We start from the raw sequence: 24,407 nt of genomic DNA, 5'->3' as shown, positions 1-24,407 counted from the left end.
TTTTCCTCAGAAGTATCTCCCGGATCATAACAAATTTGATTCATTTGGCTGGAAAATATTATTAAATGACACCATTAATAATTTTTCCTTTAGGTTTGATTCTTCCTTCTTTGTTAAGGCGAAATCTTACCCAAAAATCAAGTTAGTTTAGGAATTATCAGAATTTACCATCCTTAAAATTGTGTTTTTTTCTCAGCCATATATTTATTTTAATTTTTAGTCTCGTCTCAAAGGAGTTCAGGTTTGTAGTTAAGAATTATCCAGCAAGTTGGGGTCACGATTTAGGAAGGCTGATTTTACATCTAGCTGGAATATTTTCCACCCATTTTGAGCTGTTATAGCTAAGACCAATCGTATAGTGTCTAATCATGCAACCGGGACAAATGTATCGGGGTAATCGACTCCAAAAATTTGAGCGTATCCCTTGACAAACAGCCTAGCTTTGTGCTTATTGATAGACCCATATGCATTGAACTTGGTTCTAAACACCCATTTTACTCCAATTATTTTTCTAACCTTTGGCCTATCAACTAGCACCCAAGTCTTGTTCTTTTTTACAATCCATAGCTCCTCGTTCATTACTTTTTTCCACTTTTGGTCTTTAATGGCTTCTTCATAACCTGAAGGTTCACAAATGGCTACATTGCATCTTTGTTAAATATCATGGAGTGATCTTGTTCCAAGAATTGGTGGATCATCTTCCCTTTCCTCTTGCCACTGTTGATTCGCTTCAATTTCTGAAGTTTCGATTGGCAAACTTGATTTTAGCGTGCTTGTAGATGCGTCTTTTGTTTGTTCTCAGTTCCACTTATCTTCCTCAAGGAAGAACACGTCTCTACTAATAATTAACTTCCTTGTTTGAGGTCGATACACCTTGTAGGCTTTAGAGGCAAAACTATAACCAACAAAGATGTCGGGTTCATACCTTTTGTCTAGTTTATCACACTTGACCTGTGGATGTGAGAAACAATTACAACAAAATACTCTTAGAAATTTGAGTGAAGGTTGAAAACCGTATGCATATCATGCCTAGAATGAAGTTTTATCCTTCAAAGCCCTGGAGGGCAATATGCTTTGCAAAAAAGAAGTTGTACATGCTGCTTCAACCCAAAAAGTTTTTGGTAACTCCTTGTCATGAAGCATATATCTGGTCATCTCCATTATATATTGGTTTTGCCTTTCACTAACTCCATTATGTTGCGGAGTATATGGAGCGGTTAATTGGTGTTCTATGCTTGCTTTCTTGCCGAACAAATTGAATTCTTGTGAAGTGTATTCTTTTCCATTATCAGATCTTACCGCTTGAATCTTATAGCCACTCTGATTCTCCGTTCTTGAATTTCTAAAATACTCCACCAACTTATGATTTGAATTTTAAGAAGAAAAGCCAGCAAAATCTTGTAAAATCATTTATCAAATTGATGTAATACCGAGTACCTGTTAATGATGGTGTTCTTTGAGACCCAAATACATCTGTGTGAATAAGTTGAAGCTTTTGAGTGACTTTCCAAGTTAACTTTGGAAATGGTCTCTTTTTGTGTTTACCATATTGACAAGCATAACAATTTAGCAAGTGATATCCAAAGTTTGGTAAGCCAATTGTCATCTCTTTTGCCTGCATGAGCTGCATTCTTTCCAAGGGAAAATGACCGAGCCTCTTGTGCCATATTACTGTGTTGCTGATTTCAGTGGAATATGCAACAAGTTCTCCTTTCATGGGATCAATAGAAAAACTTTTACCCTTCATTCTATCCTTAATTGAGAGTTTCCCGACTCATGACATCAAGAATGCGACAAAAACCATCTTCAAATGTAAGTTAGTGTTTTTTATTTTGATTCTGTTTTGGTGGAGTGCTAATGTTGGCTAGATAATGGATACATCCGCATATCCTGGTTCCATATAAACATTTTAACATCAATACTTTCCGATATCATTTTAGCAGTACTTTGCCAAAAAAAGACAAAAGATCATAAGCTAACTAATTAATTATTGGAACCTAGATGTAAATAATTACAAGACCAAAACACAAAATAAACAAACTAGAAGGATCATTTTGACTATTTTCCAAAACAAATATTATATCTGATGTCCATTCACGTGAAAAATTAATATATTTTGGAGATAAGCAAAAAATAATAAAAAAAAGATCAACAAAAATCACATATGAAATCCACGTTACATGAATTAAGAATCACAAAAGAAACAAGAAAAAACTTTAAATATAATATGCCAGCTGTGAAGACCTAGAAAATCAACATGGTTTAGTGGCATAAAATGTGGCTTAGTGGATGAATAATCATGAGATCATGTCTTAAGGGACATGGGTTCATGGAGTTGTGGCTTAGTGGATGAACAAACATGGGATCAAGGCATGTGGTGGGGTAATTTACCACCCTATAAATAGTGGACAAATGCTAGAGAAATAACACCATAAAACTAGCTACTCCAAGTTGCTATCAATTTTCGAGTACCAAAATTCTGCCCAAATTCAAAAAAATTTCTCATCGTTTCTCCACCGTTCAGAATACACTTACACGTGTTTTGAACAACATATACAAATTTCAGATCGATCCAACGGTTCAATAAGGTGCAAACATTTTTCAAGGTGACTGGTTTTTGGTGTCAAATTTCAAATTGTTCATTTCAAGATTTTCAGAACAATTTCTCAGGTAAGTGGGTTTTTGCTATACTTTTATGTGCATTTGCATTTAATAAGTGTACTATTTGCTATATATAAAATGATATGCTTGTTCTTCATAAGTGTGTCCATGTTTGTACAAAAAGAAGTATGTATGTTTTGAAATTCGATCGACATATGTTATTCCTTTGATTTGTTAAATGATATTTGAAAGCATGTTTGAGGAAAATATTTTTGAAGGCACTATTATGATTCATATTTTAAATGGTCGGGAAATTTCGATGTTTGCTTTGATTTGATATGGCCCTGATGCAGTGGGATATAATAACCGATACTATAACATCGCCCCCTTAGAGGATATAACTTAGGGAACTGATCAGTTAACTATGTAAAATAAGATGATTATTAGTGCCATTTGTTTGAATTGACATAATATGATATGATTTGAACATGCTATTTGTCTTCGAATGATATACACATTTGTTTGAGGAAGAAAAACAAGAATAATTTTGGAGATGGTGATGAAGACAAATCACTCCAAGACCAGTCTTGTTATTCTGTCTTTTAGTTATATTATCATGTTTTTGCTTTCGCGTTTCGTTTTAATCGTATTGTAAAGACGATTATTTAATTATGAAATAGACTGGTTATTTTTATTACTACGAGGCTTGTTGTTTATAAATTGTGTGATTTTGAAACAACGCCGGTGTCGACTAACTCCGATCTCGGGGCATGACACCAGCTTTAGGACCAGATCACTAAGATGTGAAAATCACTAGGCAATTGTTCATTATATGTATATAATCATTGAAAATTTTTTGGACAGAAAGTTAATGCAATATTTAATCTTTCCTCTTTAAAATGAATTAATTTGTCCCGCTTACAATACTTATTGAATATGATAATTGTTTCCGACATGATAATTATCAAAAATACTTATTGAATATGAAAATTGTTTCCATCTTGGTTATTATCAACTAATCATATGATAATTACTTATTGAATTCTTATCAATTTGTAAAATAGTAGTAATACAAATGCTAATTACAAAATGATCTTTTCTCGTATAAGATAGCTTGATAATTTGGTCATTAATGCTTTGAAATTTGGTCATCAAGCCTTCTTACAATAATTATATTATATATCTGATTTCATTCATAAAATTTTGATGATCCATGCAGAGATTCAACACAGAGATGAATTATCAAACTATAAAATCCAAACCATTATTTTCAACTCACAAATTCAAAGTAGCAAGATCACTGAGTTGTGACACAATGCTGCATCGATCAGAATCACTTCTTCCCATTTTAAAAACCTTTACCCTTATTTTCAAGAGCGATCAGACCAGTGAATTTCCATCTCACCCCAATCCTATTTAGGCACCCCCAAAGCAATCCACACAGCCCTGGAAGCATCAACAATGTTATTCGCGCACGGAGGTTGATAATCGTGATCGTGATCGCAACCCTTCATGGAATCACACTTGTCAATCACCATAGCCTTCACACTCCTCCCATTACCGTGGATGATGATGTTCTTGAAGTACCTCCTCATCTTATTGAACCAACCTATGGAGAGAGCGACTATCGGTATGTCGTCCGAGTGGTAGTTGTTGTCGCACTCAGACCTCCCTCCACCATCTGTCCCCGGGCCAAAGCCGTTGATCGTTAAAACGGCTTTAGTATGGGTTGAAATGGGGGGCGAGCATTTGTAGACATCATAGTGTTTGCCTTCTTCACAGCACTGGGAATCGTTCTCCGTGTTGCATCCGTGTTTTGGGTGATTCTTGCCCTTGATCTTGCCACTAGGCTTGCATGATATTGACCCCCCTTTCAACACTAAATATTGAGGTCGTTATAATTAGAGTGCAGAAAAGGAGAATCGTGAATGAAATTGATGTTAATTCAGCTTTTTTTTTTTTAATATAACACAAGGATTATGCATGTTTTTATTTTTTGACAGAGGATAACCAACTATTTTTGAAAAGGAGGTTGCATGAAATTTACCTAAAAAACGAGATTTAAAGTGAATATGTTTTGCAATCTTTAACTGGCCGGCTGCTGATACACAACATGTATATTAGCGAACAAATATTTAGTAGTTTATTGTTAAATAAATAAGTATATTTTTATAATAATACATATTTCTGTCACATATAGTTGATGTAATATCTTATGCTAAATATATAGATGTAATTCTGTGAAAGAAAATTTATAAATAGTACCAATATTGTAAATTGCTTAATTTGTTTGAGTGATCACACGTAAACATCTAAATATCGATCAAAACAAGGTAAAAGGATAAAACCAAATCAATGAAAGATCACAATCCATCAGAAAAGTAACAACATACGACTATAAAAGTTTTATTCCACTCTTCTGAACCTTGAAGGAAAATGATGGAGTCCCAAATCTTTGCAGCAGAAAACCATTTCCATCGTCTTCCACCGGAGCTAATCATCTCTGTTTTTGACAAAATCTCATATGCCAAATGGTTGTGCATTTGTTGTTCGGTCTCCAAGCATTTCGCCGCACTTATTCTTCGAACCTGCTTCGTTTCTGTGCAAATTCCGACCGCCGTTCTCCCATTTGCTGGGGTTCCAATGTTATCTGCTTATCATGTTTGGCCACCAGGAGTTGCTAGCTTTATGAATAAACTTAATTGCGTTGAATCTGTAACCATTCTATTTTCATTCTGTAAATCCAATATTGACTGGATGAGAAAGCATATATCTCCACCTTTACTTAAGTGGAAACCGGATTCATCTAGCTTCATCTTTGTTTTAGTCAGGAATTGCGCAGCTTCATCTGATGATGGTAGTACATGCACGGAGGCCACAAGTTTATGCATAATAAAGCAATTTTTTCGCCAGATTTTAAATCACCTGCAGGATGCCACTTTGAGGTTTTCTTATATAAAAGAGGAAACGTTGCAACATTGTTGGGGAATTCAGATGATATTATTTGGAAAGTCTTAACAGTGACCTCTTGGAGCAGAAATCTAGTTATCGTATGCACCAGTGACCACCATATACGAATTATCGAAGGCACAGTGTTGTGGATGGGTGAATCAGTCTTATCCACCACAGAAATTTGGAATTTTCTCTCAGCGGTTCTCTTTTCTTGGACAAATACTTTGTCTAATAGGTCTTCCATCGTCACCGTTTTCAAATTAGGAATTATGTTGATTACATCACTCACGTGACGCAGATATAACTTGGCATAGTGGATAGAACCTCTAAAGATAGCATGAATTTCATATGAGAAATATTTTCATCAACAGAAACTTAAAAATCTTTAAAAAAACAACTTATTGTCGAGAAGTGATATCCTATGGGACAGGTTCGGCCCACTCTCGATAACCCAGATGAATTTGGGCCAAATATTTAGAGAATCCTGGAAGATCATCTTAATGGTAAGATCCCGTCAGGGCTTAGGGTTTAGAGAACTGTCCGAGATCGCAGAACACGAAAAGAGAGCTAAGATTGCAAGGTAAATGCAAATTTTGCCTCTGAACAAGCGAAAAGAAAAGCTGAGATTACAAGTTCGACAAAATCAATTACCAGCAGCAGGGGGTTCAAATTGATATTCCCGAAATAAACGGCCTAAAAGTTCAACGTATTTCACCTTCTTCACAACATCACGTAGTATTTTTCAATTCTCTTCTGGCAATGACGGAAGCGTTGCAACACTGTTGGGGAATTCATATGATATTATTGAGAGGTCATAACAGTGATTTCCTGGAGGAAAAATCCAGGCATGATAAGCACCGGTGACCACCATATACGAACAATCGAAGGCACATTGTTGTGGATGGGTGAATCAGTCTCATCCACCATAGGAATTTGGAAATTTTCCTCTGCGGTTCTCTTTTCTTGGACAAATACTCTGCCTACAAGGTCTTTCACCGTCATCATTTTCAAATTAAGAATTACGTTGATTACATCACTCATGTAACGCAGATATAACTTGGCATAGTAGACAAAACATTAAAAGATATCATGAATTTCATATGAGAAATCTTTTCATCCACAGAAACTGAGAAATCTTTAAAAACTGATTTACTGTCGAGAAGTGATACCCTAGGGGATATGCTCGGCCCACTCTCGACAGTCCAAATGAATTCGGGCCCAATATTTAGAGAATCCCAAAGGTCATCTTAATGTCCAGAGCTCGTCAGGGTTTAGGATTTAGAAACTGTCCGAGATCGTAGAACATGGAAAGGAGAGTTGAGCTTGCAAGGTAAATTCAAATTTTGCTTCTGAACAAGCGAAAAGGAAAGATGAGATTACAAGTTCGACAAAATCAATTACCAGCATCATGGGATTCAAATTTATATTCCCGAAATAAACGGCCTGCAAGTTCAACGTATTTGACCTTCTTCACAACAGCACACAGTATTTTTCAAATCTCTTCTGACAACAACGGAAGCGTTGCAACACTGTTGGGGAATTCAGATGATATTATTGGGAGGTCATAACAGTGATCTCTTGGAGGAAAAATCCAGGCACGGTAAGCACCGGTGACCACCATAAACGAACAATCGAAGGCACAATGTTGTGGATGGGTGAATCAGTCTCATCCACCACAAGAATTTGTAATATTTCCTCTGCGGTTCTCTTTTCTTGGACAAATAATCTGCTTACAGGGTCTTTCACCGTCGTCGTTTTCAAATTATGAATTATGTTGATTTCATCACTCACGTAACACAAATATTACTTGGCATAGTAGACATAACTTTTAAAGATAGCGTGAATTTAGATGAGAAATCTTTTCATCAATAGAAACTGAAAAATCTTTAAAAACCAACTTATTGTCGAGAAGTGATACACTAGGGGATAGGCTCGGCCCACTCTCGACATTCCAGATGAATACGGGCCAAATATTTAGAGAATTCCAGATGTCATCTTAATGTCCAGAGCCCGTCAGGGTTTAGGGTTCAGAGAACTGTCCGAGATCGCAGAACAAGCGAAAATGAGAGCTGAGATTGCTAGGTAAATGCTAATTTTTCTTCTGAACAAGCAAAAAGGAGAGCTGAGATTACAAGTTCGACAAAATCAATTACCGGCAGCAGGGGGTTCAAATTGATATTCCCGAAATAAACGGCCTGCAAGTTTAGCATATTTTTCCTTCGTCACAACATCACAGAGTATTTTCGAAATCTCTTCTGGCAACGACGGAAGTGTTGCAACACTGTTGGGGAATTCAGATGATATTATTTGGGAGGTCATAACAGTGATCTCCTGGAGTAGAAATCCAGGCACTTTAAGCACCGGTGACCACCATATACGAGCAATCGAAGGCACAGTGTTGTGGATGGGTGCATCAGTCTCATCAACCACAGGAATTTGTAATTTTGCCTCAGCAATTGTTTTTTCTTGGACAAATACTTTGCCTTCAGGGTCTTCCACCGTCACCGTTTTAAAATTAGGAATTATGATGATTACATCACTCACGTAAGACAGATATAACTTGGCATAGTGGACAGAACCTTTAAAGATAGCGTGAATTTTAGATGAGAAATCTTTTCATCACCAGAAACTGAAAAATTTTTTAAAAACAACTTATTGTCGAGAACTGATACCTTAGGGGATAAGCTCAACCCACTCTCGTTAGTCCAGATGAATTCGGGCCCAATATTCAGGGAATCCCGGAAGGTCATATTAATGGTAAGAGCTCGTCAGGGTTTAGGGTTTAGAGAACTGTCCGACACCACAGAATAAGCGAAAAAGAGAGCTGAGATTGCATGGTAAATGCAAATTTTGCTTCTGAAGAAGCGAAAAAGAGACATGAGATTACAAGTTCGATAAAATCAATTGCCAGCAGCAGGGGTTCAAATTGATATTCTCGAAATAAACGGCCTGCAAGTTCCGCGTTTTTTTCCTTCGTCACAACATCACCTAGTATTTTCCAAATCTCCTCTGGCTACGGGGGAAGTATTGCAACACTGTTGGGGAATTCAGATGATATTATTTGGGAGGTCTTAACATTGACCTCATGGAGCAGAAATCCAGGCATCGTAAGCACCGGTGACCACCATATACGAACAATCGAAGGCACAATGCTGTGGATGGGGGAATCAGTCTCATCCATTTGAGGAATTTGGAATTTTTCCTCAGCGATTCTCTTTTCTTGGACAAATATTTTGCCTACTAGGTTTACCACGGTCATCGTTTTCAAATTAGGAATTATGTTGATTACATCACTCACGTAACGCAGATATAACTTGGCATATTGGACGAAACCTTAAAAGATAGCGTGAATTTCAGATGAGAAATCTTTTCATCAGCAGAAATGTAAAAATCAACTTATTGTCAAGAAGTGATACCCTAGGAGATATGCTCGGCCTACTCTCGATAGCCCATATGAATTCGGGCCCAATATTCAAAGAATCTCGAAAGGTCATCTTAATGACCAGAACCCGTCAAGGTTTAGTGTCACGCCCCAGAACGGGGTTTGGTTGACACCGGGGTTGCTCTCAAATTTACATTCGAAAACAACGAGCCTCAGAAGTACATAATTTTCAGAAACCAGTCTTTTATTCACAATACTGAATATTCATTGTCTGATACAACTCAAATAATAATGTTTTACAGCGGAAATGTAAAACCAAATATAACATCGTCTTAACAAATACAGCGGACTACACATAAATTAGAACTGATAACAACGGTCTCCTTCACCAGTCCCAGAATTGAATCTGCTCTTCTTCTTCTAGCTTTTCTTCCTCGTTCTTATCTGAGATGGGTTTGGTGGGTGAGTGATATGGTTGTCACTCAGTAAGCAGGGGCGAGAATAACTCCCAGTTTTCAAATACCATTTTTACAGAAACAGAAATACAATAATATACAGAAAACTCTTGTTTCCAGAATAGGAATCAGAATTCAGAAATCACAGTATTCAGACAGAAATCAGAATTAGTAAGCACTGAGCACGTTAGTGAATTTCATGGCTAAACTGATATCAGTCCCCTATATGTTCTCTCCTCTAAGGGGTGAGGCCAGAATCAAAATCAGAATTCAGAAATGTTCAGAATATATATTCCTGCCATTAGTTCACTAGGGAGTTTCAGTGCTTCAAAATCATATATCATATTTCAGAAATCAAACATTCAGAAACTGTACTTTAAAACCGGAATTATCAAAATGATTTCAAGATATTTATACATAAGCCCACTTACTGTAATTTGCTAGAAATTGTGGTTGAATTCTGTAATCTGCTGATGTCGCTACTGGTTTCTACACCTTCAAAAAATGCACTCTCTTAGCTCTAATTTCAAGGTTTGTGTAACCCATTTCAGAGACTTGAGGGTGATATTTATAGGCCAAATTCTGACTGTTGGACTCTCTATTAATGGCCATAATCTGTCATGATGCGACATTAACAATCTTTATTCCATTTTAAATGCTTCAGTTACAAGTTTTAATATGAATCAGTAGCTTATCTGCTGAAATCTCGCTATTGAACTTCTTCTGCTGCTGGATTCTATCTGCTGGAATTTTGTTTGCTGGAAAATAACATCTTCTGAAATATTGGCTGCTACTGAAATTGTTAGCTTCTGCTGGAATTTTCCATTGCTACTGAATATTGCTAGCTACTGCAAAAAAAAATGCTAGCTGCCGGAAATTCGGGTTCTCACATCCCTCCTTCCTTATGAGAAGTTTCGTCCTCGAAACTTGGCTATACATAATTCTCAAAGAGATAAGGGTATTGTGCTCGCATCTTTTCTTCCGACTCCCAAGTAGCTTCTCTTTCGGTGTGATTGGACCATTGCACTTTGACATATGGAATAGTTCGTCGTCTCAGCACTTGGTCCTTGTCATCCACAACTCGAATCAGGATTTCTTCATATTTCAGCTCTTCATTTAAATTTCCCTCAACCAACAGGGGTCCAGCTTCCAGAATATGATTTGGATCAGAAATATATCTCCTCAGCTGCGAGACGTGGAATACATTGTGAATTCTTGACATGTCGGGTGGGAGTGCTAATCTATAAGCAAGTGTTCCCACTTTCTCAAGAATTTTAAATGGTCCGACGTATCTGGGATTCAGTTTCCCAGCCTTATTGAATCGGACTACACCCTTCATGGGTGACACTTTCACATACGCCTTTTCTCCAACTTCAAATTCCACCGGTCTCCTTTTCAGGTCAGCCCAGCTTTTCTGTCGATCTCGTGCAGCTTTTAGTCGCCATCATAGCAATTTTATCCACTGTTTCTTGGATCAGTTCGGGTCCAACGATGGCTTTTTCCCCTACTTCATCCCAATATAGTGGTGATCGACATTTTCGTCTATATAGAGCTTCGTATGGTGCCATTCCAATGCTGCTGTGGTAATTATTATTGTATGCGAACTTGATTAAGGGCAGATGTTCGCTCCAATTACCATTGAAGTCCAGAGCACAAGCTCTCAACATATTCTCAAGAGTTTGAATTGTCCTCTCTGTTTGGCCGTCGGTTTGAGGATGATAAGCCGTACTAAGCGTAACCTTAGTCCCCATAGCTTGTTGAAAGCTCTTCCAAAATCGAGATGTGAATCTAAGATCTCTGTCTGATAGTATGCTAGCTGGTACTCCATGTAATCGCATGATCTCATTCATGTACAAGGTGTCTAGCTTGTCTAAATTATAGTTCATGAGGACAGGAAAGAAATGTGCAGATTTTGTGAGTCTATCTACGATTACCCATATTCCGTCATGACCTTGTCTCGACTTTGGTAAACCAACTACAAAATCCATGGAAATATGTTCTCATTTCCATTCCGGGATTTCTAATGGTTGAAGAAGTCCACCAGGTCTCTGGTGTTCTGCCTTGACTTGCTGGCACACGTGACACTTAGAAACAAACATTGCCACGTCTTTCTTCATTCCACTCCACCAAAAATTTTTCTTCAAATCTCTGTACATCTTGGTACTGCCAGGATGGACTGAAAATTTTGACTTATGTGCTTCGAACATTACTTCTTGTCGAATGTTATCGATGTCTGGTACGCACAATCGTCCTTTCATCCACAAGATTTCTTTGTTATCCGTCTCGAAATCTGGTGATTTCCCTTCTTTGGATTGCTCTTTCAATTTCACCAAAACGGAATCTCTATCTTGACTTATCTTGATTGTCTCTTGAAGACATGGTTGTGCTGAAAGTGATGCTAGGATCACCTTACTCATATCTTTTCTACTTAAAGCATCTGCTACCTTGTTGGCTTTGCCTGGGTGGTAGTTTATCGTCAAGTCGTAATCCTTCATGAGTTCAATCCACCGTCTTTGTCTCATATTTAGTTCTTTTTGAGTGAACAAATATTTGAGACTTTGTTGATCAGTAAAAATCTCGCACTTGGCTCCATAAAGATAATGTCTCCAAATTTTTAGCGCGAACACCACTGCAGCTAGTTCGAGGTCATGTGTTTGGTAATTCTGTTCATACGGCTTCAACTGCCTTGACGCGTATGCAATCACCCTTTCCTCTTGCATGAGTACACATCCTAAGCCTCCTTTATATGCATCACTGCAGATGGTGAAGTCTTTGGCGTCAGTTGGCAATACCAACACCGGAGTGGAGGTAAGCTTCTTCTTCAAAGTCTCGAACCTTTGCTCACATTTTTCACTCCATTGAAATTTAGAGTTCTTCTGTGTGAGCTTGGTGAGGGGTATGGCTATTGAAGAGAATCCCTCAACAAATTTTCGATAATAGCCTGCTAATCTCAAGAAGCTTCGAATTTCTGTCACATTCTTTGGTCTAGGCCAATCTGAGATTGCTTCAACTTTTTTAGGGTCCACAGATACTCCTACTACTGATATTATGTGTCCCAAGAATGTGACGCTCTCTAACCAGAATTCGAATTTCTTGAACTTGGTGAACAGCTCCTTTTCTTTAAGCGTCTGGAGGGTGAGGCGAAGATGTTCCTCATGATCTTCCTTACTTTGTGAATACACAAGGATGTCGTCTATGAATACAACCACAAACCTATCAAGGTAAGGTTTGAAGACTCTATTCATGAGGTCCATGAATGCTGCGGGGGCATTCGTCAGTCCAAACGGCATTACCGTAAATTCGTAATGGTCGTATCTCGTCCTGAAGGCTGTTTAGGAATATCTTCTGCTTTGACATTCAGTTGGTAATAGCTTGACCTTAAGTCGAGCTTGGAAAAGACTGTAGCTACTTTGAGTTGGTCAAACAGATCATCTATTCTTGGAAGTGGGTACTTATTCTTGATTGTGATCTTATTCAGTTCTCTGTAATCGATACATAATCTCATGCTTCCGTCCTTCTTCTTTACGAACAGGACAGGAGCTCCACACGGGGATGCGCTTGGTCGGATTTGCTTCTTATCCAACAATTCTTGAAGTTGCTCTTTGAGTTCTTTTAATTCCGCTGGGCCATTCTATATGGTGCTTTTGAGATCGGTGCAGCCCCAGGAATCAAGTTGATCTCAAACTCCACTCCACGATCGGGGATTGTGCCCAGGAGTTCTTCAGGAAAGACATCCGGAAACTCTTGTACTACCGGAATCTCTTCTAGAGCAAGTGCAGTTTCTTGTTTTACCTTGCTTAACATGGCTAGGTAAACTTCTTCTCCACTTTTCATGGCTTTCCAAGTTTGAGAAGCAGGAAGAAGAGTCTTTCGTTCTTTGGTCTTGCCATGAAATAAAATTTTCTCTTGGTGTGGAACTTGGATGGTTACTGTCTTTCCATGACAATTTACTAAAGCATGATTATTGGCTAACCAATCCATCCCAAGAATTACATCGAATTCCACCATGTTTAATCGAATCAGGTTTGCCTTGAAACTCTGATTATCTATGAGAACACCAATATCCCGATATAGAGTGCGAGTTTCTGAAATTCGATTTGCAGGAGTTGCTACTCTATATGGTTTTTCTAAGTTATCAGGCTTAGCTCTTAACTTCTTGGCAAATCTCTTAGACATGAATGAATGCGTAGCACCACAATCAAATAACACATAAGCAGGTATATTATTGATTAAAATGGTACCAGCTACGACATCATTGGAGTTGTCAGCCTCTTCTTGAGTGATAGCATAGACTCGAGCATTTGGTTTGTTCTCTTTAGGCTTGTTTGGTGTTGTTCCACCTGCTGGACCATTCCTTGGATCTGGAAGAGGGCATTGAGCAATGCGATGGTCCATCTTTCCACAACGGAAACAAGCTCCAGAATTCCTACGGCATTCACCAGTGTGAGTGAATCCACAAGTTTGGCACTTGACTCACTCTTTGCTTGATTGAGAAGGAGTGGTTCCTTTAGATGGAGAACTGGTGAATTGGTTACTTGAAAATCTAGGCTTCTTGAATTGTTGGCCCGGTTGTTACTGGCTTGACTGAGGACGTTTGAGTTTGTTCTCACCTTCACACCTTTTAATGTCATTCTCAGCCCTGATGGCGGCTCCCATCAATTCATCAAAACTATTGGGCTCGATAACTGCAAGGGCAGATTGAATACGGCTGTTCAATCCCTTCTTGAAGCGATGTATCTTCACGGCCTCGTCTCCCATGATGGTTGGGGAGTAAGTTCCCAATGAATGGAACTTGGATGAATACTCCACCACTGTCATGTTTGGTTCTTGAACCAAGCTTTCAAATTCTGACAGCTTCTGCACTCGAATTGCTGTCGGAAAGTACTGTCTCAGAAATGCCTATCGGAACCTTTGCCAGGTGATAGGTCCTGTCCCTAACATAGCTGGTGAGACTCCTTCCCACCATTTGGCTGCTCTATCCACACGAAAAGGTGTAATCACATCTACCTTGATCTCTTGTGGAACCTCAAGGAGTCGAAGATGATTCTCCACCTCCTTCATCCAATTTTGTCCGACCTCAGGATCGGAGCTTCCATCGAAGTTTGGGACTCTTGCTCTTCGGAGAGCCTCATAGTGCTGATTCGTCCCATTCTGAGCTGGAAGTGGTGGCGGCGGCTGATTAACATTAGGGTAGACAAACTCTTGTAACGTGGTTGCCACAATAGTGGCTATAGCCATCAAATCCACTTGGCTGAGGCCAACTGCTGGTGGTGGTTGTTGTTGTGCATCTTCGTCATCGCTGTTGTTGTTGCGATTTCCATAACGAGGGTTACGATTATTTCTTACTGGTCTTCCGTCCATTTCCTACACATATGGAAGTTCTAAGGTTTTGGCAGAATGTAGACTAAACAAAGGAAGCACAATGATTGAGTAATTGCTCAAAAGTTAAATATGAAACCAATGAATAGAAAGAACTTTTATTGATTTCCCAAGAAAGTGCAATTACAATAGAACTTCGAAAATGAAAACAGAAATGCAAATGGAACAAGTGGTATTACAAAACTACTACTGATGGTCTAATCTATCACTTCTCCCAAATCCAAATCAATAGGATCCTCTTCTACTTCTTCTTCTTCTTCTGGATCCTCTCCAGGTTCATCTTGGTTGTCTATTACTGCTTGTAGATGTTCAATATGACCATGCAGAACTGCATTCTGGTCACTAAGTACTTCAACCGTGCTCTGCAACTCATGAATCTGAGCATTAGTCTGCTCACTATACTGGTTATGCTGGTGCACAAGTTGGTGATTTTGATCCTTGAGCACTTGGATCTTCTCAATCAAGTTATCAAGTAACTCGATGAACTCTGCAACGGTCTCTTGAGAGGTTTCAAACTCTTCTTGAGCTTTCCTATTCCTCTCTTCTGTCTCATGCAGATGATGAGCATAACGTTGAACATCATGTCTTAAGTGTTCTTCTCTACGCTGTAATTCATCCTTGTCCAGCTCTAAGCAATAGTTATGCCACTTGAGCTTCTCTATCTTCTTCTCTAAGCTCTTAATGTATCTACTCTGACCAGTCATATCCTACATCCAAAACATAAGAGTAAAGGTTCAGAAGTGATATCAAGAATATAGGTCGAGTTATAGACAAATACTGGAATGAACAGATTCAGTACTGCCTATACAATTAACAGAAGAAATAGCTCAAAATTCTTCGGTCTCAGAATGACGTGAAAAATTTACTAAAAATCCTTCACATCAAGAACATGAATGGTACCAAATTTGGTAGAAAATTACTAAGCGGTTTGGAAATGAAAATTCCTCAAAGTTTCGAAAAATTGGAAAATTTTATGGAAAGGACGATATCACCATCTAAACGAAAGAATTTGGGGTTCGTCACGGTGCTAGAATGATAAAAATGGTTCTAGGTTAGATTCTTCTCGTCGAGAGCTTTCCAACACATACTTTTAATAGTAAAAATTCCTCCTTGATCAAAAGTTATGGCCGTTTGAAGTTTGCGCGAAAAACACCTCAACTTCCATGCCACTTTGCGAGGTCTACTGCATGCGCTTGCTGGAATTTACTATCTACTGCATTTCTGATGCTACTGCAATCAGTCTGCTGCTTTCCAACACTGTTAGAACCAGTCTGCTGCATTCCATGTCTATTGACCCAGTCTTCTGCATACAGATCTACCGATTTCCACCTACTGGTTCTGGTTTCGGCTACTGGTTTTGGGTCTACTGATTTTTTTTTTCTACTCATTTCAGACATGCTGCTGAAACACTCAGAGCTCTACTGTATTCTGATTTGTTTTCCTTACTGATTTTCCTATCTGTACATAGTTAGTCTATCATTTCAGTAGTCTATTACAGTAGCTTATTTTCAGTAGTCTATTACAGTAGTTTATCATAACTTATTTTCAGAAGTCTATCAGAATTTATTATTTCTAGTTCTTCCTCCCCATATTATGAAACCTGGTTCTGCTCTGATACCACTTCAATGTCACGCCCCAGAACGGGGGTTGGTTGACACCGGCGTTGCTCTCAAATTTACATTCGAAAACAACGAGCCTCAGAAGTACAGAATTTTCAGAAACCAGTTTTTTATTCACAATACTGAATATTCATTGTCTGATACAACTCAAATAATAATATTTTACAGCGGAAATGTAAAACCAAATATAACATCGTCTTAACAAATGCAGCGGACTACACATAAATTAGAACTGATAACAACAGTCTCCTTCACCAGCCCTAGAATTGAATCTGCTCTTCTTCTTCTAGCTTTTCTTCCTCGTTCTTATCTGAGATGGGTTTGGTGGGTGAGTGATATGGTTGTCACTCAGTAAGCAGGGGCGGGAATAACTCCCAGTTTTCAAACACCATTTTTACAAAAACAGAAATACAATAATATACAGAAAACTCTTGTTTCCAGAACAGGAATCAGAATTCAGAAATCACAATATTCAGACAGAAATCAGAATTAGTAAACACTGAGCACGTTAGTGAATTTCATGGCTAAACTGATATCAATCCCCTATATGTTCTCTCCTCTAAGGGGTGAGGCCAGAATCAGAATCAGAATTCAGAAATGTTCAGAATATATATTCCTACCATTAGTTCACTATGGAGTTTCAGTGCTTCAAAATCATATATCATATATCAGAAATCAAACATTCAGAAACTGTACTTTAAAACCGGAATTATCAAACTGATTTCAAGATATTTATACATAAGCCCACTTACTGTAATTTGCTAGAAATTTTGGTTGAATTCTGTAATCTGCTGATGTCGCTACTGGTTTCTACAGCTTCAAAAAATGCAATCTCTTAGCTCTAATTTCAAGTGATAATTTCAAGGTTTGTGTAACCCATTTCAGAGACTTGAGGGTGATATTTATAGGCCAAATTCTGACTGTTGGACTCTCTATTAATGGCCATAATCTGTCATGATGCGCCATTAACAATCTTTATTCCGTTTTAAATGCTTCAGTTACAAGTTCTAATCTGAATCAGTAGCTTATCTGCTGAAATCTCGCTACTGAACTTCTTCTGCTGCTGGATTCTATCTGTTGGAATTTTGTTTGCTGGAAAATAACATTTTCTGAAATATTGGCTGCTACTGAAATTGTTAGCTTCTGATGGAATTTTCCATTGCTACTGAATATTGCTAGCTACTGCAAAAAAATGCTAGCTGCCGGAAATTCGGGTTCTCACATTTAGGGTTTGGAGAACTATCCGTGATCGCAGAACAAGCAAAAAGGAGAGCTAAAGTTGCAAGGTAAATGCAAATTTTGCTTCTCAACAAGCGAAAAAGAGATCTTAGATTACAAGTTCGACACCTGCAAGTTTATCATATTTTTCCTTCATCACAACATCACAGAGTATTTTCCAAATCTCCTCTTGCAACGAGGTAAGCCTTGCGACACTGTTGGTGAATTCAGATGATATTATATGGGAGGTCATAACGGTGATCTCATGGAGTAGAAATCCAGGCACGGTAAGCACCGGAGACCACCATATACAAACAATCAAAGGCACAATGTTGTGGATGGGTGAATCAGTCTCATCAACCACAGGAATTTGTAATTTTCCCTCAGCGACTATCTTTTCTTGGACAAATACTCTGCCTTCAGGGTCTTCCACCGTCACCGTTTTCAAATTAGGAATTATGATGATTACATCACTCACGTAACACAGATATAACTTGGCATAGCGGACAGAACCTTTAAAGATAGCGTGAATTTTAGATGAGAAATCTTTTTATCAACAGAAACTGAAAAATCTTTTGAAACCAACTTATTGTCGAGAAGTGATACCCTAGGGGATAGGCTCAACCCACTATCGTTAGTCCATATGAATTCGGGCCCAATATTCAGGGAATATCGGAAGGCCATCTTAATGGCAAGAGCCTGTCAGGGATTAGGGTTTAGAGAACTATCCGAGACTGCAGAACAAGCGAAAATGAGAGCTGAGATTGCAGGGTAAATGCAAATTTTGCTTTTGAATAAACGAAAAGGAGAGCAGAAATTTCAAGTTCGACAAAATCAATTACCAGCAGCAGGGGTTCAAATTGATATTCACGAAATAAACGGCCTGCAAGTTTAGTATATTTTCCTTAGTCACAACATCACACAGTATTTTCCAAATCTCTTCTGGCAACGAGGGAAGCGTTGCATCACTGTTGGGAAATTCATATGATATTATTAAGAGGTCATAACAGTGATCTCCTGGATTAGAAATCCAGGCACGGTAAGCGTCGGTGACCACCATATACGAACAATCAAAGACACAGTCTTGTGGATGAGTGAATCAGTCTCATCAACAACAGGAATTTGTAATTTTCCCTCAGCGATTGTCTTTTCTTGGACAAATACTCTGCCTACAAGGTCTTCAACCGTCACCGTTTTCAAATTAGGAATTATGATGATTACATCAATCACGTAACACAGATATAACTTGGCATAGTAGACAGAACCTTTAAAGATAACGTGAATTTAGATGAGAAATCTTTTCATCAACAGAAACTGAAAAATCTTTTAGGGTATAGGCTCGACCCACTCTCGATAGCCCTGATGAATTCAGGCCCAATATTCAGGGAATATCGGAAGGTCATCTTAATGGTCAGAGCCTGTCAGGGATTAGGGTTTAGAGAACTGTCCGAGACTGCAGAACAAACGAAAATGAGAGCTGAGATTGCAGGGTAAATGCAAATTTTGCTTTTGAATAAACGAAAAGGAGAGCAGAAATTTCAAGTTCGACAAAATCAATTACCAGCAGCAGGGGGTTCAAATTGATATTCACGAAATAAACGGCCTGCAAGTTTAGTATATTTTTCCTTCGTCACAACATCACACAGTATTTTCCAAATCTCTTCTGGCAACGAGGGAAGCGTTGCATCACTGTTGGGAAATTCATATGATATTATTAAGAGGTCATAACAGTGATCTCCTGGATTAGAAATCCAGGCACGGTAAGCGCCGGTGACCACCATATACGAACAATCAAAGACACAGTCTTGTGGATGAGTGAATCAGTCTCATCAACCACAGGAATTTGTAATTTTCCCTCAGCGATTGTCTTTTCTTGGACAAATACTCTGCCTACAAGGTCTTCCACCGTCACCGTTTTCAAATTAGGAATTATGATGATTACATCACTCACGTAACACAGATATAACTTGGCATAGTAGACAGAACCTTTAAAGATAACGTGAATTTTAGATGAGAAATATTTTCACCAACAGAAACTGAAAAATCTTTTAGGGTATAGGCTCGACCCACTCTCGATAGCCCTGATGAATTCAGGCCCAATATTCAGGGAATATCGGAAGGTCATCTTAATGGTCAGAGCCTGTCAGAGATTAGGGTTTAGAGAACTGTCCGAGACTACAGAACAAGCGAAAATGAGAGCTGAGATTGCAGGGTAAATAAAAATTTTGCTTCTGAACAAACGAAAAGGAGAGCTGAGATTGCAAGTTCGACAAAATCAATTACCAGCAGCATGGGATTCAAATTGATGTTCACGAAATAAACGGCCTGCAAGTTGAACTTATTTATCCTTCTTCACAACATCACATAGTATTTTCCAAATCTTCTCTGGCAACAAAGGAAACATTGCGACACTGTTGGGGAATTCATATGATATTATTTTGGAGTTCTCAACAGTGACTTGCTGGAGCAAAAATCCAAGCACCGTAAGCACCAGTGACCACCATAGACGAACAATCGAAGGCACATTGTTGTGGATAGGCAAATCAGTCTTATCCACCACAGGAATTTTGAATTTTACCTCAGCGATGGTCTTTTCTTGGACAAAAACTCTGCCTACAGGGTCTTCCACCATCACCGTTTTCAAATTAGGAATTATGTTGATCATGTCACTCATGTAACGCAGATGTAACATGGCATAGTTGACGGAACCTTACAAGATATCGTGAATTTCATATGAGAAATCTTTTCATAAACAGAAACTGAAAATCTTTAAAAACCAACTTATTGTCGAGAAGTGATATTTTAGGGGACATGCTCGGCCCAGTCTCGATAGCCCAGTTGAATTCGGGCCCAATATTCGGAGAATCTCGGAAGATCATCTTAATGTCCAGAGCCCGTCAGGGTTTAGGGTTTAGAGAACTGTCTGATATCATAGAACAAGCGAAAATGAGAGCTGAGATTGCAAGGTAAATACAAATTTTGCTTCTGAACAAACGAAAAGGACAGCTGAGATTACAAGTTCGACAAAATCAATTACCAGCAACAGGGGGTTCAAATTGATATTCCCGAAATAAACTGCCTACAAGTTTAGCATATTTTTCCTTCGTCACAACATCACACATTATTTTCCAAATCTCTTCTGGCAACGAGGGAAGCGTTGCAACACAGTTGGGGAATTCATATGATATTATTAAGAGGTCAAAAAAGTGACCTCCTCGAGCAGAAATGCAGGCATGGTAAACACCGGTGACTACCATATACGAACAATCGAAGGCATAGTCTTGTGGATGGGTGAATCAGTCTCATCAACCTCAGGAATTTGTAATTTTCCCTCAACGATTGTCTTTTCTTTGACAAATACTTTGCCTGCAGGGTCTTCCACTGTCACCATTTTCAAATTAGGAATTATGATGATTACATCAATCACGTAACACAGATATAACTTGGCATAATGGACAGAACCTTTAAAGATAGCATGAATTTTAGATGAGAAATATTTTCATCAATAGAGACAGAAAAATCTTTTAAAACCAACTTATTGTCGAGAAGTGATACCCTAGGGGATATGCTCGACCCACTCTCGATAGCCCTGATTAATTCAGGCCCAATATTCAGGGAATACCGGAAGGTCATCTTAATGGCCAGAGCCTGTCAAGGATTAGGGTTTAGAGAACTGTTCGAGACTACAGAACAAGCGAAAATGAGATCTGAGATTGCAGGGTAAATGCAAATTTTGCTTATGAACAAATGAAAAGGAAAGCTGAGATTGCAAGTTCGACAAAATCAATTACCAGCAGCAGGGGGGTTCAAATTGATATTCACGAAATAAACGGCCTACAAGTTGAACTTATTTATCCTTCTTCACAACATCACACATTATTTTCCAAATCTCCTCTGGCAACAAAGGAAACGTTGCGACACTGTTGGGGAATTCAGATGAAATTATTTGAGAGTTCTCAACAGTGACTTGCTGGAGCAAAAATCCAAGAACCGTAAGCACCAGTGACCACCATATACGAACAATCGAAGGCACAATGTTGTGGATAGGTGAATCAGTCTCATCCACCACATGAATTTTGAATTTTCCCTCAGCGATGGTCTTTTCTCTGACAAATACTCTGCCTACAGGGTCTTCCACCATCACTGTTTTCAAATTAGGAATTATGTTGATTACGTCACTCATGTAACGCAGATGTAACATGGCATAGTCGATAGAACCTTAAAATATAGCGTGAATTTCAAATGAGAAATTTTTTCATCAACAGAAACTGAAAAATCTTTGAAAACCAACTTATTGTCGAGAAGTGATATTTTAGGGGACAGACTCGGCCCAGTCTCGATAGCCCAGATGAATTCAGACTCAATATTCAGAGAATCTCGGAAGGTCATCTTAATGTCCAAAGCCCGTCAGGGTTTAGGGTTTAGATAACTGTCCGAGATCACAGAACAAGCGAAAATGAGAGCTGAGATTGCAAGGTAAATGCAAATTTTGCTTCTGAACAAGAGAAAAAGAGAGTTGAGATTACAAGTTCAACAAAATCAATTACCATCAATAGGGGGTTCAAATTGATATTCCTGAAATAAATTACCTGCAAGTTCAACATATTTTTCCTGAAATAAACGGCCTACCATAGTTTTTCCGAAATAAACGGCCTACCATATTACCAGCAACATGGGGTTCAAATTGATATTCCCAGCAGTGGGTTCAAATTGATATTCCCGAAAATCAATTACCAGCAACAGGGGGTTCAAATTGATATTCCCGAAAATCAATTACCAGCTTAGATTACAAGTTCGACAAAATCAATTACCAGCAACAGGGGGTTCAAATTTATATTCCCGAAATAAACGGCCTACCATATTTTTCCTTCGTCACAACATCACACAGTATTTTCCAAATATCTTCTGGCAACGAGGGAAGCGTTGCAACACTGTTGGGGAATTCATATGATATTATTAAAAGGTCATAAAAGTGACCTCCTGGAGCAGAAATGCAGGCACGGTAAGCACTGGTAACCACCATATCCGAACAATCGAAGGCACAGTCTTTTCGATGGGTGGATCAGTCTCATCAACCACAGGAATTTGTAATTTTCCCTCAGCGATTGTCTTTTCTTGGACAAATACTCTTCCTACAGGGTCTTCAACCGTCACCATTTTCAAATTAGGAATTATGATGATTACATCACTCACGTAACACAGATATAACTTGGAATAGTAGATTGAACCTTAAAAGATAGCGTGAATTTCAGATGAGAAATCTTTTCATCATCAGAAACTGAAAAATTTTTAAAAACCAGTTTATTGTCGAGAAGTGATACCCTAGGGGGTAGGCTAGGCCCACTCTCGATAGCCCAGATGAATTCGGGCCCATTATTCAGAGAATCACGGAGGTCTTCTTAATGACCAGAGCCTGTCAGGGTTTAGGGTTTAGATAATTATCCGAGATCGTAAAATAAAGCGAAAATGAGAATTGATTGCAAGATAAATGCAAATTTTGCTTCTGAACAAGCGAAAAAGGAGAGCTGAGATTACAAGTTCGACAAAATCAATTTCCAGCAGCAGGGGGTTCAAATTGATATTCACGAAATAAACGCCCTGCAAGTTCAACGTATTTGTCCTTCTTCACAACGTCACACAGTATTTTCCAAATCTCCTCTGCCAAACAAGGGAAGCGTTGCAACACTGTTGGGGAATTCATATGATATTATTTGAGAGGTCTTAACAATGACCTCCTGGAGCATAAATCCAGGCACGGTAAGCACTGGTGACCACCATATACAAACAATCGAAGGCACATTGTTGTGGATGGGTGAATCAGTCTCATCAACCTCATGAATTTGGAATTTTCCATCAGCGATTGTTTTTTCTTGGACAAATACTTTGCCTACAGGGTCTTCCACCATCACTGTTTTCAAATTAGGAATTATGATGATTACATCACTTACGTAACACAGATATAACTTGGAATAGTAGACGGAACCTTGAAAAATAGCGTGAATTTCAGATGAGAAATCTTTTCATCAACAGAAACTAAAAATCTTTAAAAACCAATTTAGTTTCGAGAAGTTATACCCTAGGAGATAGGCTTGCCCCACTCTCGATAGCCCATATGAATTTGGGCTCACTGTTCAGAGAATCCCTGAAGGTCATCTTAATAGCCAGAACAGGTCAGATTTTAGGGTTTCGAAAACTATTCGAGATCGCAGAACAAGCTAATAGAATAGCTGAGATTGCAATGTTAATGCAAATTTTGCTTCTGAGCAAACGAAAAGAAGAACTGAGATTACAAGTTCGATGAAATCAATTACCAACAGCAGGGGGTTCAAATTGATGTTCCCGAAATAAACGGCTGCAAGTTCAGCGTATTTTTCCTTCATCAAAACGTCACAAATTATTTTCCAAATCTCCTCTGGTAACGAGGGAAGCGTTGCAACACTATTGGGGAATTCAGATTATAATATTTTAGATGTCTTAACATTGACCTCATAGAGCAGAAATCCAGGCACCGTAAGCACAAATGACCATCATATACAAACAATCGAAGGCATGGTATTGTGGATGGGTAAATCAGTCTCATCCACGTCTCATCCACCACAAGAATTTGGAATTTTCCCTCAGCGATTGTCTTTTTTTGGACAAATACTCTGCATACAAGGTCTTCCACCGTTACCGTTTTCAAATTATGAATTATGATGATTACATCACTCACGTAATGCAGATATAACTTGGAATAGTATACATAACTTAAAAAGATAGCGTGAATTTCAGATGAGAAATCTTTTCATCAACAAAAACTGA

At 38.5% G+C, this 24,407-nt stretch overlaps 1 protein-coding gene and 1 pseudogene across 1 annotated transcript; both read right to left on the bottom strand.

The window, feature by feature from the left end:
- Positions 1 to 3,971: 3,971 nt before the first annotated feature.
- Positions 3,972 to 5,797, bottom strand: LOC140983942 (uncharacterized; annotated as a pseudogene).
- Positions 5,798 to 13,002: 7,205 nt separating this feature from the next.
- LOC140983941 (uncharacterized) lies at positions 13,003 to 14,208 on the bottom strand. Its single transcript, XM_073451095.1, has 2 exons — positions 14,009 to 14,208; positions 13,003 to 13,816 (listed from the first exon to the last, which is right to left on the bottom strand). The coding sequence occupies exons 1-2, from the start codon at positions 14,206 to 14,208 to the stop codon at positions 13,003 to 13,005; spliced, it is 1,014 nt and encodes a 337-aa protein (XP_073307196.1).
- Positions 14,209 to 24,407: the final 10,199 nt, after the last annotated feature.

This window comes from Primulina huaijiensis, chromosome 9 (assembly GCF_012295235.1).
Source record: "Primulina huaijiensis isolate GDHJ02 chromosome 9, ASM1229523v2, whole genome shotgun sequence".
Taxonomy (NCBI): domain Eukaryota; kingdom Viridiplantae; phylum Streptophyta; class Magnoliopsida; order Lamiales; family Gesneriaceae; genus Primulina; species Primulina huaijiensis.
This window is presented reverse-complemented; position numbering and strand designations above follow the sequence as displayed.

What these genes read in the sequence shown, in the direction of transcription:
- LOC140983941 (XM_073451095.1), bottom strand. Translation starts at nt 14,208, where the DNA reads ATGACAGTGGTGGAGTATTCATCCAAGTTCCATTCATTGGGAACTTAC. An exon ending in GCTGAGAATGACATTAAAAG is followed by an intron (nt 13,817 to 14,008) that starts GTGTGAAGGTGA and finishes TGAATGCCGTAG; the next exon opens with GAATTCTGGAGCTTGTTTCC.